The following is a 12996-nucleotide window of genomic DNA, read 5'->3' on the forward strand; positions in this document are numbered from 1 at the left end:
ATTTAGAACGTGTAATATTTTTCCCACCAGGTGAAGACAACGAACAAACTATTGTTTTCCTTAGTCTGCTAATAAATGGTTCATATGCATCACTTAGTGTGTGTGGATTTGTTTGCATGCTGTGTTGCACACTTATTGAAGAAAAACAACCAATAACACAAAATCATTTGTTTTTCGGTTTTATTATAAAAGTGCTGCAGAATGTTGGTATGTCAGGTACCAAACACATTACAGCCAGAAACGGAGAGCATCATGGGTAAATGTTTGTACAGAGTAAGTGATGTAACTGCTGTGTGGGCTGGTGAAATAAGGAGCTCTTTCGTAGACAGGGGAATGAGGACTGAGTGCACACCTGCATCCTCCTAGCAGTGAGTCCACGGTGTGTTGAGCAGATATGGGAAACCTCCAGCTGCAGCCTGAAGGAGGAGAGGTTCCTCAGAGTCCCAGCTGAAGCTCCTCTTTGTGGGCCGAGGCTGCTGCTGCTCCTCTCTGACCGGCACGCTGGACAGAGGAGAAGCTCTGGAGGCCCGAGCAGAGGGACTGTCTCTCTTCAGGAGGGACTCGATGGAGAAAGGACCGCTGAACTTCACCTCACATCTGATCTGAACAGCTCTGCAGGCTGCAGGTTCAGGAGAGTGGAGAGCTGAGCAGTGCTCCGATGATCTCCTCATGGTGTCCGGCTCCACTTTGGAGGCCAACTCAGGGAAGAGCTGCAGGATCCCTTTGAAGTGACGACGCACCATCTTTGCTGTGATCTGACTGGGGTCCAGTTTCCAGTGGTTTCTGTTACTGTCATGCAAATCTGAACCCACTGGGATCTGAAAAAAACACAACACAGGGGTTGTTAGACACAGAGGTTAAGTTGTTTAATACAATAATGAATGTGTTCATATGAAAAATCAAAAGTTTGAGAATGAAAACTCACCTTGACCAAACATTTGGTGGTTGACAAACAAACTCTGATGTTGTTCTCGACAAATTTTCTGTCTTCAGAGATGAATGGTGCCAGTCTGTCCATCAACTGCAAAAACAACAGGTTGAAATTAAATTAAAGGTTTAAAAGTTATGTTTTTCATACAATATTCTTCAACAGTCTTTGCAAAATGTCTCGACTCTTTCTTACCTGAGTGGAAGTGAGCATCTTGCCTGGAGCGTCTTGGAGGACGACAGCGATCTTAGCCAGGTAGGTGGTTCTCTTCCTGATCAGACCTTCTTGCTGAGAGCTGCTGCTGGCTGCAACAAAGAGAGGCAGCTGAGCTCCAAACTTCTCCGTCCTGGTCTGCATCTTGTTTGGTGAAGAATCAGAGGAGTCCGGTCACATACACACACACAGAGAGAGTAGTAGTGTGATTACAACCTCACTGAGAGAGCAGATGTGGACCAGAGGTTGTCAGCTCTGGATATAAGTCCTGTTGGGACAATAGGACATTAGAGGGTGTGCACTGCAGGTTGATGGGGACCTTTTGATAAGTAGATGAGCCGTTACTGCTGGAGGTGGAGCCACTGATCTCTGTAATATAGTCTATTCCCAAAAGGTCATCAGCATCTCTATGGATGCACTGAGACTTGGACACAAAGTCCTAAATTGTTATAAATCATATTTTTCTTACTTTGTATTGCAGATTATTTGTACAGAAAACATTGAATTATAGCGTCCGTCAGTCAGTGTTGTACTCACCCTGAGGTGGTTGCCAGTGGACATGTGGTCTTATTCCCATTCTCTCAGATTTCAAAGTGGAATTTATTAAGGGGAGACACCCCAGGTTATTACTTACATTAAGAGAAATATTTTTTGTATTCCAAATTTTCTGAAAATGTATGTTTAAATATTCAAATGAGGCATTAGCTTATCAAATATTTGCTAATTTGCATACATTTCCAGAACAGAAATCTTAACATTGGATAAAGCCAAGTTAAAAATGATTGTTTCATTTTGTTGACATATTAGAGTCAACGGTTTGTAACAGAGGGGATTTGGATATCTCTATTCATCACTTCATAAATGAGAAAATACAGTCAACAGCCATAAAAAAATACAGTTTTTAGGATTAAATTGTTATATAAATCAGGATATGAATGATAAACAAATCCCTCATTAAAAACCTTCAGAATCTAGATAGGAATGAAATTGTAAAGTGGACTGTATGTAAGTGCTACTGAAGTGGAGATTTCTGGATCAGAGTGAGCAAATGGCCTTTAAAGACATATGTATTATAAAATTCAATTCCAAGTTGCAAGACACTACAGGTGAATAGGGTAACAATCTTTAACTAATACATACAGTATCACTGTGAAAATTCCCCAAATAAGCATCTACACAAGAAACAAGCCCAAAACCCTTCAAACACATGCATACATTTTCTTCTTATATACACATATTATTTATAATATTAAATTTATTTGATATATGAAAGTGTGCATTAAATATATGAATATGAGAGTAAATGTGTGAATGTATAAGTGAAAATATATAAAATATGTGAGAGAAAATTCATGAATGTGTGAGTGAATATATATAAAAATGAGCATATAATGTACGAACGTGTAAATTAAAATATATAAATATGAGAATAAAAATGTGTGGGTGTAAGAATGAAAATAAATTAATGTGCGAGTGAAAATAGTTGTATGTGAAAGTGAAAATATATGTATGTGATGGGAGAATGTATGTGTGTGTGAGTGCCAGAATGAAGGTTGCCAGAAGGTTTTGACACTGTCTTTGAAGCAAGTTAACCATTATCAAGATTATGAGGATATAAAACAGACTCTGCCTCAGCATCCAAACGCTTTTGTTATTAGTTTCAGAAAAGTCAAGCTATAGGTACTGGCAAGATGGGGGTCATTCTTTATCAAATACTGGCTACTTACACAGTCTTATATTATAAAACACTAAGATCAATAAAAGCTAATATTCATAGACTAGCTTTTGATTTATCAAGCAATATTTTGACTTTCTCTAATGTTGTGTACAGAGGTTTTTAAAAGATAACACAATACATATTTAGTAGTAGATGAAACTCCAGTGCCCCTTCACAAACAAGTAAATCCTTAGGCTGTACTAAACACTGGAATGCAGCACTTCAATTGGCTGAATACATGAAACACAATGGATCTGAGTGATTTACACCTCATCTGAGCTTCATTCACATTCAGTTCAACTAAACCCAAAACCCACCTGGAGTATTTCACTAACACACAGTAAACACATTTTAAAGTGAGTTTTCGGTTTCTACATAGATATTATGGCAAACAGGCTAATTTTAACCACACTAAATGAAGTGAAATGTGATATATTATAATTGTTTACAGAGCTTATACAGTATGAGGCATACACTTTATTTACTATATGATCTGTCCTTGATCAAAATGCCTTGCCTGAATTCAGAACCACTGAGTTGGTTGCTCTGGAAAGAAAATGTCACTGCCTAAAGAAAATACAAAATATCTACCTCTCCATTATTAGTTGAATAACTAACTTGTAAAATGTCAATAAATTGAATAATCACAATCAAGGCTGGGAGTGAATTGCTTTTCTTCAATTTACATGAGGCATATGGTGATTTCTGAGGGAAATAGCTGTTATAATGGATGAACACTGGGTCCTTTTTGGAGATACTTTCAATTCAGGAGCAGAACCACACCTTAAACACACCTTAAATACACCGTGCACGCCCGTTTGTTGTAGTTTTCCGAGCCCCACCCTCCGTCCCTCTGTTTCTCCTCTTATCATCTCTCACAGGGTCTCCTGAGGGCCACAACACAGCCATTCACCATCCCATACGTTTCATATTCAATAAACAATTTCTTATTTGATGGTCAGTGCCTGTGAATTACCTGGGTGGTCTACGTCAGTCCTAATGTAATAGTGACATTTTCATTCATCTGACAACTTTCCTGAGTAGAGCTGCAACAAATAAACCAATTCATTGATTAGTTGTAAACTATTCAATGAATTAACAACTATTTTGATAATCGATTAATCATTTTTTTGTTTGTTTTTTAAGCAATTAAGGTCAAAATCCTCTGATTTCAGCTTCTAAAATGTGAATATTTTCTGGTTTCTTTACTCTTCTATGACAGTAGACTGAACATATTGGAGTTGTGGACAAAACCTGAGTAAAACCGGGAACCCACTAAAATCTGGATTAACCCATTCCAGCAGGTTCAGCAATGTTATCCAGATACTTTGCTAAACCAGCTTCTTGGAAAAGACCCCAGAGCAGCTGAGAAACACAGCTTCCATCAAAGATCAAAGTGAAATCAGCTTGTTGGTCAAAATGGGAACCTGCAGCCCCCCATCCCTCCATCAGAGATCAAAACTTGTTTTTCAGCACAGGTAATGTGTTGATGCATCTGAATGGGGATCACTGATGTAAATGACCATCATCATTAGTAGGGGACAAAGGGCAATAGCTTTGACTTTAAAGGAGTGATGAGAGACGTGCAAACTGCTGCAATATGATTAGATTGCTCATTGGAATGTCACTTTGTGTATTATCAGCCTCTGAAAGCTGAAAAACAACATCTTTATGTTGTCTCTTGTTACAACTCAAGACACAAGGCTGGACAAAATGTAAGATGGAATCATGTAGTTTCAGGTTTATGTAGTAATTACTGCAGTTAAAATGTCCAAAGTGACACAGATTGAAGGAGGAACAACACACACCTGCAGATAGTTGAGAATCAGCAGCTCCACTGTGAAAACTACTCCAATGTGAGTACTACACATTAGTTCACTTTTAAGATTATTCAAAAGTACTGAAATATAGTCTAAAACTGATTTATGTTAATCATTTTAAATGTTTGTTTTTTAGAATGTGTTTCAATAATGTCACTAAAGCTTCAAAAGTTGACAACACTTTGGATATTTTTTTTGATATTTGTATAGTATTTTGTTGATTTACTGTGGCTTGGCTTGTTCGTCATTTGTACATTGCTTTGGACAAAAGCTTCTTCTAATTAATAGGGGTGAGAACCAGAGGTGTATATGAAATATCAAATAAAAGCTCTTGGTGAACACGAAGTGAAGTCTAAACCAATCCAGAGTTATTAATCAAAAACCAAAAGGACCTACGACTGAACACACTGAACTTTTTGGGACCAAAAGGGCGTAAAAAAGACATATCTTTTTAAATAAATGTAAACATATTGATCATTAAGTACATTGTCATCCACATGTTTATGACATTTTAATATTAACAATTTAATAAACAAAGTCAGGACAAAGTATGATGAACGTTTTTTTTCTCTTGCCTCTCCTGTAAAGTTGGTCACTTACACCCCTCTGGTTCTCGCCTCTCCAAATGTAAATGTATATTTTTGTGTATTTTACTTTGAATAAAGCCTCAAAACCAAACAAATGCCATCAGAATGTCCTCTAATAATTACACATTTCTAATATTAATGTATATGCAATGTTAAGACTTCTCTTACATTAGTTAAAGTTTAGATATAAAGTCTGAAAATCTAACCGCTAATGAACAAAGAGGCAGGTCAGATATAGAGACGCTGATGACCTTTTGGGAATAGACTTTATTACAGAGATCAGTGGCTCCACCTCCAGCAGTAACGGCTCATCTACTTATCAAAAGGTCCCCATCAACCTGCAGTGCACACCCTCTAATGTCCTATTGTCCCAACAGGGCTTATATCCAGAGCTGACAACCTCTGGTCCACATCTGCTCTCTCAGTGAGGTTGTGATCACACTACTACTCTCTCTGTGTGTGTATGTGACCGGACTCCTCTGATTCTTCACCAAACAAGATGCAGACCATGACGGAGAAGTTTGGAGCTCAGCTGCCTCTCTTTGTTGCAGCCAGCAGCTCTCAGCGAGGAGGTCAGTTCAGGAAGAGAACCACCTACCTGGCTAAGATCGCTGTCGTCCTCCAAGACGCTCCAGGCAAGATGCTCACTTTCACCCAGGTAAGAAAGAGTCGAGACATTTTGCAAAGACAGTTCAAGAATATTGTATGAAAAACATAATTTGTAAACCTTTAATTTAATTTCAACCTGTTGTTTTTGCAGTTGATGGACAGACTGGCACCATTCATCTCTGAAGACAGAAAATCTGTTGAGAACAACATCAGAGTTTGTTTGTCAACCACCAAATGTTTGGTCAAGGTGAGTTTTCATTCCAAAAACCTTGTGATATTTCAACTGAACAGATTCATTATTGTATTAAACAACTTAACCTCTGTGTCTAACAACCCCTGTGTTGTGTTTTTCAGATCCCAGTGGTTCCAGATTCACTGGACAGTAAGAGAAACTACTGGAAACTGGATCCCAGTCAGATCACAGCAAAGATGGTGCGTCGTCACTTCAAAGGGATCCTGCAGCTCTTCCCTGAGCTGGCCTCCAAAGTGGAGCCGGACACCATGAGGAGATCATCGGAGCACTGCTCAGCTCTCCACTCTCCTGAACCTGCAGCCTGCAGAGCTGATCAGATCAGATGTGAGGTGAAGTTCAGCGGTCCTTTCTCCATCGAGTCCCTCCTGAAGAGAGACAGTCCCCCTGCTCGGGCCTCCAGAGCTTCTCCTCTGTCCAGCGTGCCGGTCAGAGAGGAGCAGCAGCAGCCTCGGCCCACGAAGAGGAGCTTCAGCTGGGACTCTGAGGAACCTCTCCTCCTTCAGGCTGCAGCTGGAGGTTCACCCATCTGCTCAACACACCATGGACTCACTGCTAGGAGGATGCAGGTGTGCACTCAGTCCTCATTCCCTGTCTACGAAAGAGCTCCTTATTTCACCAGCCCACACAGCAGTTACATCACTATACCCGCATTTACCCATGATGCTCTCCATTTCTGTTTGTAAAAGTATTTTCCCTACTCCCTACTTGCACTTTTTCATTTTCATTTTTTTTCGTTATATGTTTTTTGAGTTGACCGAACACTTTCAGAGAGATTTTTCTACGAAATCAGACACACATTTTCAACTCACACAAGGCCCATAAATGGTATTGTGTGTCTCATTGTGTCATATTTCTTTTCTTTGTGTCTGTGTTTTTGTTAGCAGATAACTCAGTTAAAATCTCCTGAAGCTCTACTTGATTAGCGGTCTGTGTGTAATATGCTTACTGGGGCATTTCATACTTTTTTTTCTTTTGTGTTTGAGGTCACCATCTGACCACAAGAGGGCAGCATAGTATTTCAAAGTTTAGCCTGAAATGCAATGATATGAACACACTCCTTTTGTATCAAATGAACAATTAAAGGGGTTTCTTCTGCATCCTGGTACTTTTAAATTTGATTTTGTTGATCTTTATTAGATATTTCCTCCAAAACTCACCTGGAAGTCTAGGTCATTACACGTTTAGGGTGTAAAACATCTAATGGTGCATGCCATTAGTAACCACACCAAAAACTACAAACCTTATGAACCATGCAAGTTGGTGCATTTGTTAGATTTGAACTTTGAAACCTGCTCCCTGATGTTGCAGTCACCCTATTTACTCCTTGACATTATACTGAGTTGACTGACCACCGTGGCAAGGTTAAGGTGAGCAAATATGTAACTGATGAACTCTGTTTGCTTTTCTATTTGCAGTACATCTGCGTTGCAATGTACATCGCCTGGACCATAACCTACTTAGTTTGTCTGAACATCGTTCTAATTATAGGAGGTAGAAGTTGCATAATGATAAATTAAGGCGAGCAGAATGATTTCTTTGTTTTAGCATCAAATACTCAGTTTGTGGACTGTGTGGGGTGGAGTCACATTAGTTGACCATTCAGCCATATAGGATTTAGTCAGGATACAAAGACCCAGAGTCAGGGATTATGAAAAAACAAACAAACCCTACATTAATATCTGCTCACACAATGGCTCTTCACATACTGTACTGACATTTTCACATGAGAGAATGGGAGGCCACTCTCCATCACCACGTCTTGCAGTCAGGTCACTGGGAAGTCAGAAACACAGGCAAGGCAGGTATTCAGTCAGGGCCCACTCACTCAACACAAGACTTCACAAACAGGCTTGATAGCATGTGGTAAGGAAGACTGGAAATAGTGTGCAAGTGTCAGGGATTACCTGAGATGTTTAGAAGAAAACTCCTGTCAGAATTTACACTGACATCATGCCGTTAGGTTGTCCAGCCCGTCAAACCGCAGGTTCTCACCAAAGTTTGTCCAATTCTTCTTAATCCAAGCATAGAACTCAAATATTAGATTGGTCTAAGGTTGGTGGTCTGAGGCTCAACTTGGATTTCAGAGATTTAAAGATGCTTATTTTAAGGGTCATACTTGTATTTTGGGTTTCTACTAGAACATGTTTATTTGCTTTAATGTTCAAAAATGCTTTATTTTTCTCATACCGGCTTTGCTGCAGCACCTCTTTTCACCCTCTGTCTGAAAAGCTCTGTTTGAGCTCCTGACCTCCCCAGTCTGCTCTGATTGGTCAGCTGGCCTACTCTGTTGTAATTGTTCAACCGAACCAAACTCCTCGGACTCCGCTCCAGCTCCGCTTTAACTAGCCTTGTTTGAGGGCGTACCAAACAAGTCTATAGGCAGGTATTATGCAAATGTCTTACTTGGTGACATCACCACGTTACAGAAGAAAAGGTGGGATGTCAAGCGAGGTGTTTCAGGCAGTTCAGGAGCAGTGTTTCTGTGGGGGAGAGTAACTCCATTTGGCGTGGACTTTGGACTTTGTAACTTTGCAGAACTTTTACATGAACAAAAAACTATATAACACACTAAAGGAAAGGGAAAAAGCACAAAAGCATAATAGGTCCTCTTTAAATCATAAGCCCCCACATAAAATGATGTTAACAAGAGGACACAGTGCAAAATCTCCACCATGTTGAATCTCGTCGCCACAGCTCATTGGGGGTAAATAGGCTTTATGTCATATTTCTAAACTTGAAATGCTGAGTGTCATAGTGTTTTTGAGTTATGAAGCAAATTACCCAATATATCTGAGGTCAAGTTTAGATGTTCATTCTTATTAATTTTATCTCCTTACTTTGCAGCCCTTATCATTGCCAGGAATTTCTCGCAGATAACATCAGAGCATGTGATTCTTGCGGTCAAACTGAGGTAGGTCTGTCATGAGACGAGAACTTGGCTGGACCGACGGCAAGGAAGAGGAGTTGGGTGAGCTCAGCATTTGGCACCGTATGCCCACGACATACTTCCACCCTGTGGGATTACTGGTGGACGACCTAGACGCAGCCCTCCTGCCTTCCATCTTTTTTTCCCCTCCCTCCATCCCTCCCTCCGCTGACTAGTCAACAGAGATTACACTCAGAGAGCAGAGCCTGGCAGTCAGACAGAGCTGCTGAGCATGTGACTGACTGAGTGACACGCTGAGGGACGGGAGACAAAAGAAACACTTCTCTTTCCTATTCTTCACTGCTTCTCATTTTCCTGTCCTCTATTTATTCACTCATGCTTTTGTGCAATTTACACATCGCTTTTCATCCTCCAGAGCAGCTTCTTTAGGGCTATTTTATTAAGAAAAAGGCCTTATAGCCAGGCACAGAAACGGCTCTGTTTTGAATGTTTACAAGCCCAAGATTTCACATACAAGAGTTAAACTTAAAATGATACCAGGAGATCGAGCTGACAAGATTTCCTTTAATTACACAATCAGAGGAAACAGGAGCTTGTCTGTCTGTCTGTCTGTCTGTCCGTCTGTCTGTCTGTCTGTCTGTCCGTCCGTCTGTCTGTCCATCTGTCTGTCTGTCTTTCTGTCTGTCTGTCTGTCTGTCTGTCTGTCTGTCTGTCCATCTGTCTGTCCATCTGTCTGTCTGTCTGTCTGTCTGTCTGTCTGTCCGTCTGTCTGTCCATCTGTCTGTCTGTCTGTCTTTCTGTCTGTCCGTCCGTCCGTCCGTCCGTCTGTCTGTCTACTGTTAAGGATTAACTTCAGTTGCTGGTTTGTGTTTACTGATTGAGTAAACTGGTTCAAGCATTAATCCCCTTGGATGCTGTATTGTGCAGAGGATCCTCCCTGTATTTGCTGTATACGGGCCATGTTTTGCTCTGGATGTCATAGATATCCTGACCTCGCCCCGTGTACGAGTGGCTCTGCATGTATTTGTGTGCTTTTATGTTACTCTGTTTGGAAACTGGTCTCACAAATCCATAACACAAAATTTAACCTTCACCCAACTGCAACCAAAATAAGCCTCTCCTCTCCTTTCAAATCAGTATTGCATGAGCATGCATATGCGCGCGCGCGCGTGTGTGTGTGTGTGTGTGTGTGTATGTATGTGTGTATGTAGGCTTCACGCTAATCTCTGGACAGCTCTTCTGCAGCTTGTTTACATGTAGGCCGGGAGACACCATGGGAACCTGCTGCACTGAGGACAAATGCACTAATATTAGCTCTCAAACTTCCATTTCCTCCCATTTGATAGTGGATTCTCTAGAGTAATGACAAAATACCTTACTTTCATTGTTACTTATTGACTCATGCTTTGTACTATTATAGCAAATACTTGTAAAAAATACTACAATTTAATAAATGTAATACATAAGAAATATTGCAGCACACCCAGTTGTGGATGAAGTGTTCAGAAGTAAAAGTAGAAATATCAAAACACACTCAACTACAAGTTCTGCAGGTAAAATATTACTCAGGTAAGAGTACAGTATCAAAAGTATATGTTTCAGTAAACAGTAGAATGACTCCTGTCAGTGTTATACTCAGTGGTGGAAGAAGTACTCAGATCATTTACTTAAGTAAAAGTAGAAATACCATAAAATACTCCATTACCATTAAAAGTCTTAAATTCAAAGTACAAAAGTATTGACATCAGCAAATTGTTCTTAAACTATGAAAAGTAAAAGTACTTATTATGCAGAGTCGATCCTTTTACAGTGTTATATTATTTTAGAATATTATATTATTCTGTTTTTATCACTAGCGAATACATGTATGAGCATTTGAATGTTGTAGTTTCTCAATGTGGAGCCAATTTGAGATATTTTGTCTACTAGTACTACTGCATAATATCCTATAACCATTTTTATATGTAAAAAGAAACTTACTATAAGGGTCAAATAAGTTTTTGTATAATATTTATCTCTGAAATGTAATGGAGTGGAAGTATAAAGTAGCTTAAAATGGGAATACTCAAGTAAATAACAAGTGTCTCAAAATTGTACTTAAACAGTAATTGAATAAAAGTATTTAATTACACATCACCATTATTATGTTAAGTAATTACTATTTCTGTATATATATATATATATTTATATATTTAATTATATATATTTATATATAAATATATATATATATAAATATATATATATATATATATATTTATATATATATAAATATATATGTATTATTTATATAAATATAAAACCAGGTATCATCACAGTGCCTGCCTATAATAGCAGTAAACTACTACAGGTATGTTGCGTTCATGTTTTCTTAAAGGTGCAGTAGATTATAAACTCCCAGCTCATTGTACTCCGTGTACTCGTGTCGTAATGTCCTGAGTAATCTCTGAATACTGGAGGTGTCCTAAAGGTGAGGCACTCCTCGGACGTAAGAGGTGATAAACAAGCTGCTGCACGTCGACATCCGTTTCACAACAAACAACAATCGGAGCAGTCACGTCCTGCTCGTCTTCCTCGTCTTCCTCGTCCTGCACCGCCCACAGCAGCTGCTCTTCCTCCTGAAACCACTGGATCATCATCATCACAGCCTGTTCATTCAGCCTGAGGGCGCTGCTGCGTTCAAGGGCTGGCCAGAAAAAAACACATATCGCAAGTACAGGTCTTTTGGGGATGACCATGCTTGTTGTTTAATTTAGTTTTTGAAGCTAATTTGTGCACTCTTGCATAGGCTTTTGAACAAAATCGTGCAACAGTATATCAATTTAGATTAGTATATAAGATAATATATAATTTTAGTTTAGTATTACAATCTCTATTCCCTTCATTGTCCACTATTATTATTTATATTAACAGATAATAATGCACACAGTGCACTTTCATAGACTAAGCTACTGGAGTTACCCTGCACTATATTCATTTTTAACAGTCTCTTCTGCACTATATTCACTTTTTTAGTAGTCGTGTATCACAGTTGTTACCCTGGACTATATTCAGTTTTAACAGTTTTCTTCATCTCCTTGTATTTTTATATCTGGTATATTTTTTTTGTTTTTTTGTACTTTGTACTATTAACTTTTTTACTGCCTTTTTACTAACATGTTTTGCACTATGGAACTGTGATACTGGAAACTTGAATTTCCCTCGGGATCAATAAAGTTACTATCTATCTATCTATCTATCTATCTATCTATCTATCTATCTATCTATCTATCTATCTATCTATCTGGCCCATCAACATCACATTTCTCCATCAGAAATGTCCTAATTTTCCAGTAGCCTAAGTACTTTTACAGTAAAAAAGCTCCTTAAAGAGATTTACCCCTGAGGTCAACAGACACTGTCTGCGCCACAACATTACTGTTGTCCTGCGTGACCTTCAAGTCATGTGTGTCTGAATCACAAGCTCCTGTTGCAAACCTGTTGCATCATGACTGGATGAATCTACCTGAGAGGAAGGAGGGCCACACACACACACACACACACACACACACACACACACACACTGAGATGGGTGTGTGTATTGAATAACAGGAAACAGACCATAATAGTATTTTATTTATACTTTTGCTGTACAGGATTCAGCAATATAGTCACTTCTAATCAATGGAATGGATGAGCTTTGACCATGTAGTGCTTCATAGTCTGTCTATCTTTTATTATGCCTCTGTAATGATAATATATAAAAGCCTAGTATAACACTCCAATGGGTAATTATTCTGCATTGAGCACTTGTACTTTTGACTTGTAATGGAATTTAACAGTGTGAATATTTCCTTCACCACTGTCCTTTTTGTACTTTATGGAATTTTACATCTAATGACACAAACAGTATTTACAACGCCCCCTGAAGGCAGCACTACACACAATGAATAAGCCCTTGTGGTGTTTATTTTGAACATGCTTTGAAAAGTGCACTTATTTTTTA

The 12996-nt window shown here is 39.0% G+C and overlaps 1 protein-coding gene and 1 pseudogene across 3 annotated transcripts; one reads left to right on the forward strand and one right to left on the reverse strand.

Moving 5' to 3' along the window:
* Nucleotides 1-228: 228 nt before the first annotated feature.
* On the reverse strand, nt 229-4699 carry LOC141754276 (uncharacterized; annotated as a pseudogene).
* Nucleotides 4185-7214, forward strand: LOC141754277 (forkhead box protein Q1). 3 transcript variants are annotated; one of them, XM_074613230.1, is made up of 5 exons: nt 4185-4336; nt 5643-5705; nt 5739-5923; nt 6026-6121; nt 6229-7214. In XM_074613230.1, exons 3-5 carry the CDS (start codon nt 5765-5767, stop codon nt 6808-6810), a joined length of 837 nt encoding a protein of 278 aa, XP_074469331.1. In that variant the 5' UTR covers nt 4185-4336; nt 5643-5705; nt 5739-5764; the 3' UTR covers nt 6811-7214. The 3 variants fall into 3 exon arrangements, with proteins under 3 accessions (XP_074469331.1, XP_074469333.1, XP_074469332.1); XM_074613232.1 differs by lacking the exon at nt 4185-4336 and adding an exon at nt 4361-4573; XM_074613231.1 differs by lacking the exon at nt 4185-4336 and adding an exon at nt 4592-4714.
* Nucleotides 7215-12996: the final 5782 nt, after the last annotated feature.

This window comes from Sebastes fasciatus, chromosome 17, assembly GCF_043250625.1.
Source record: "Sebastes fasciatus isolate fSebFas1 chromosome 17, fSebFas1.pri, whole genome shotgun sequence".
Classification (NCBI taxonomy): Eukaryota; Metazoa; Chordata; class Actinopteri; order Perciformes; family Sebastidae; genus Sebastes; species Sebastes fasciatus.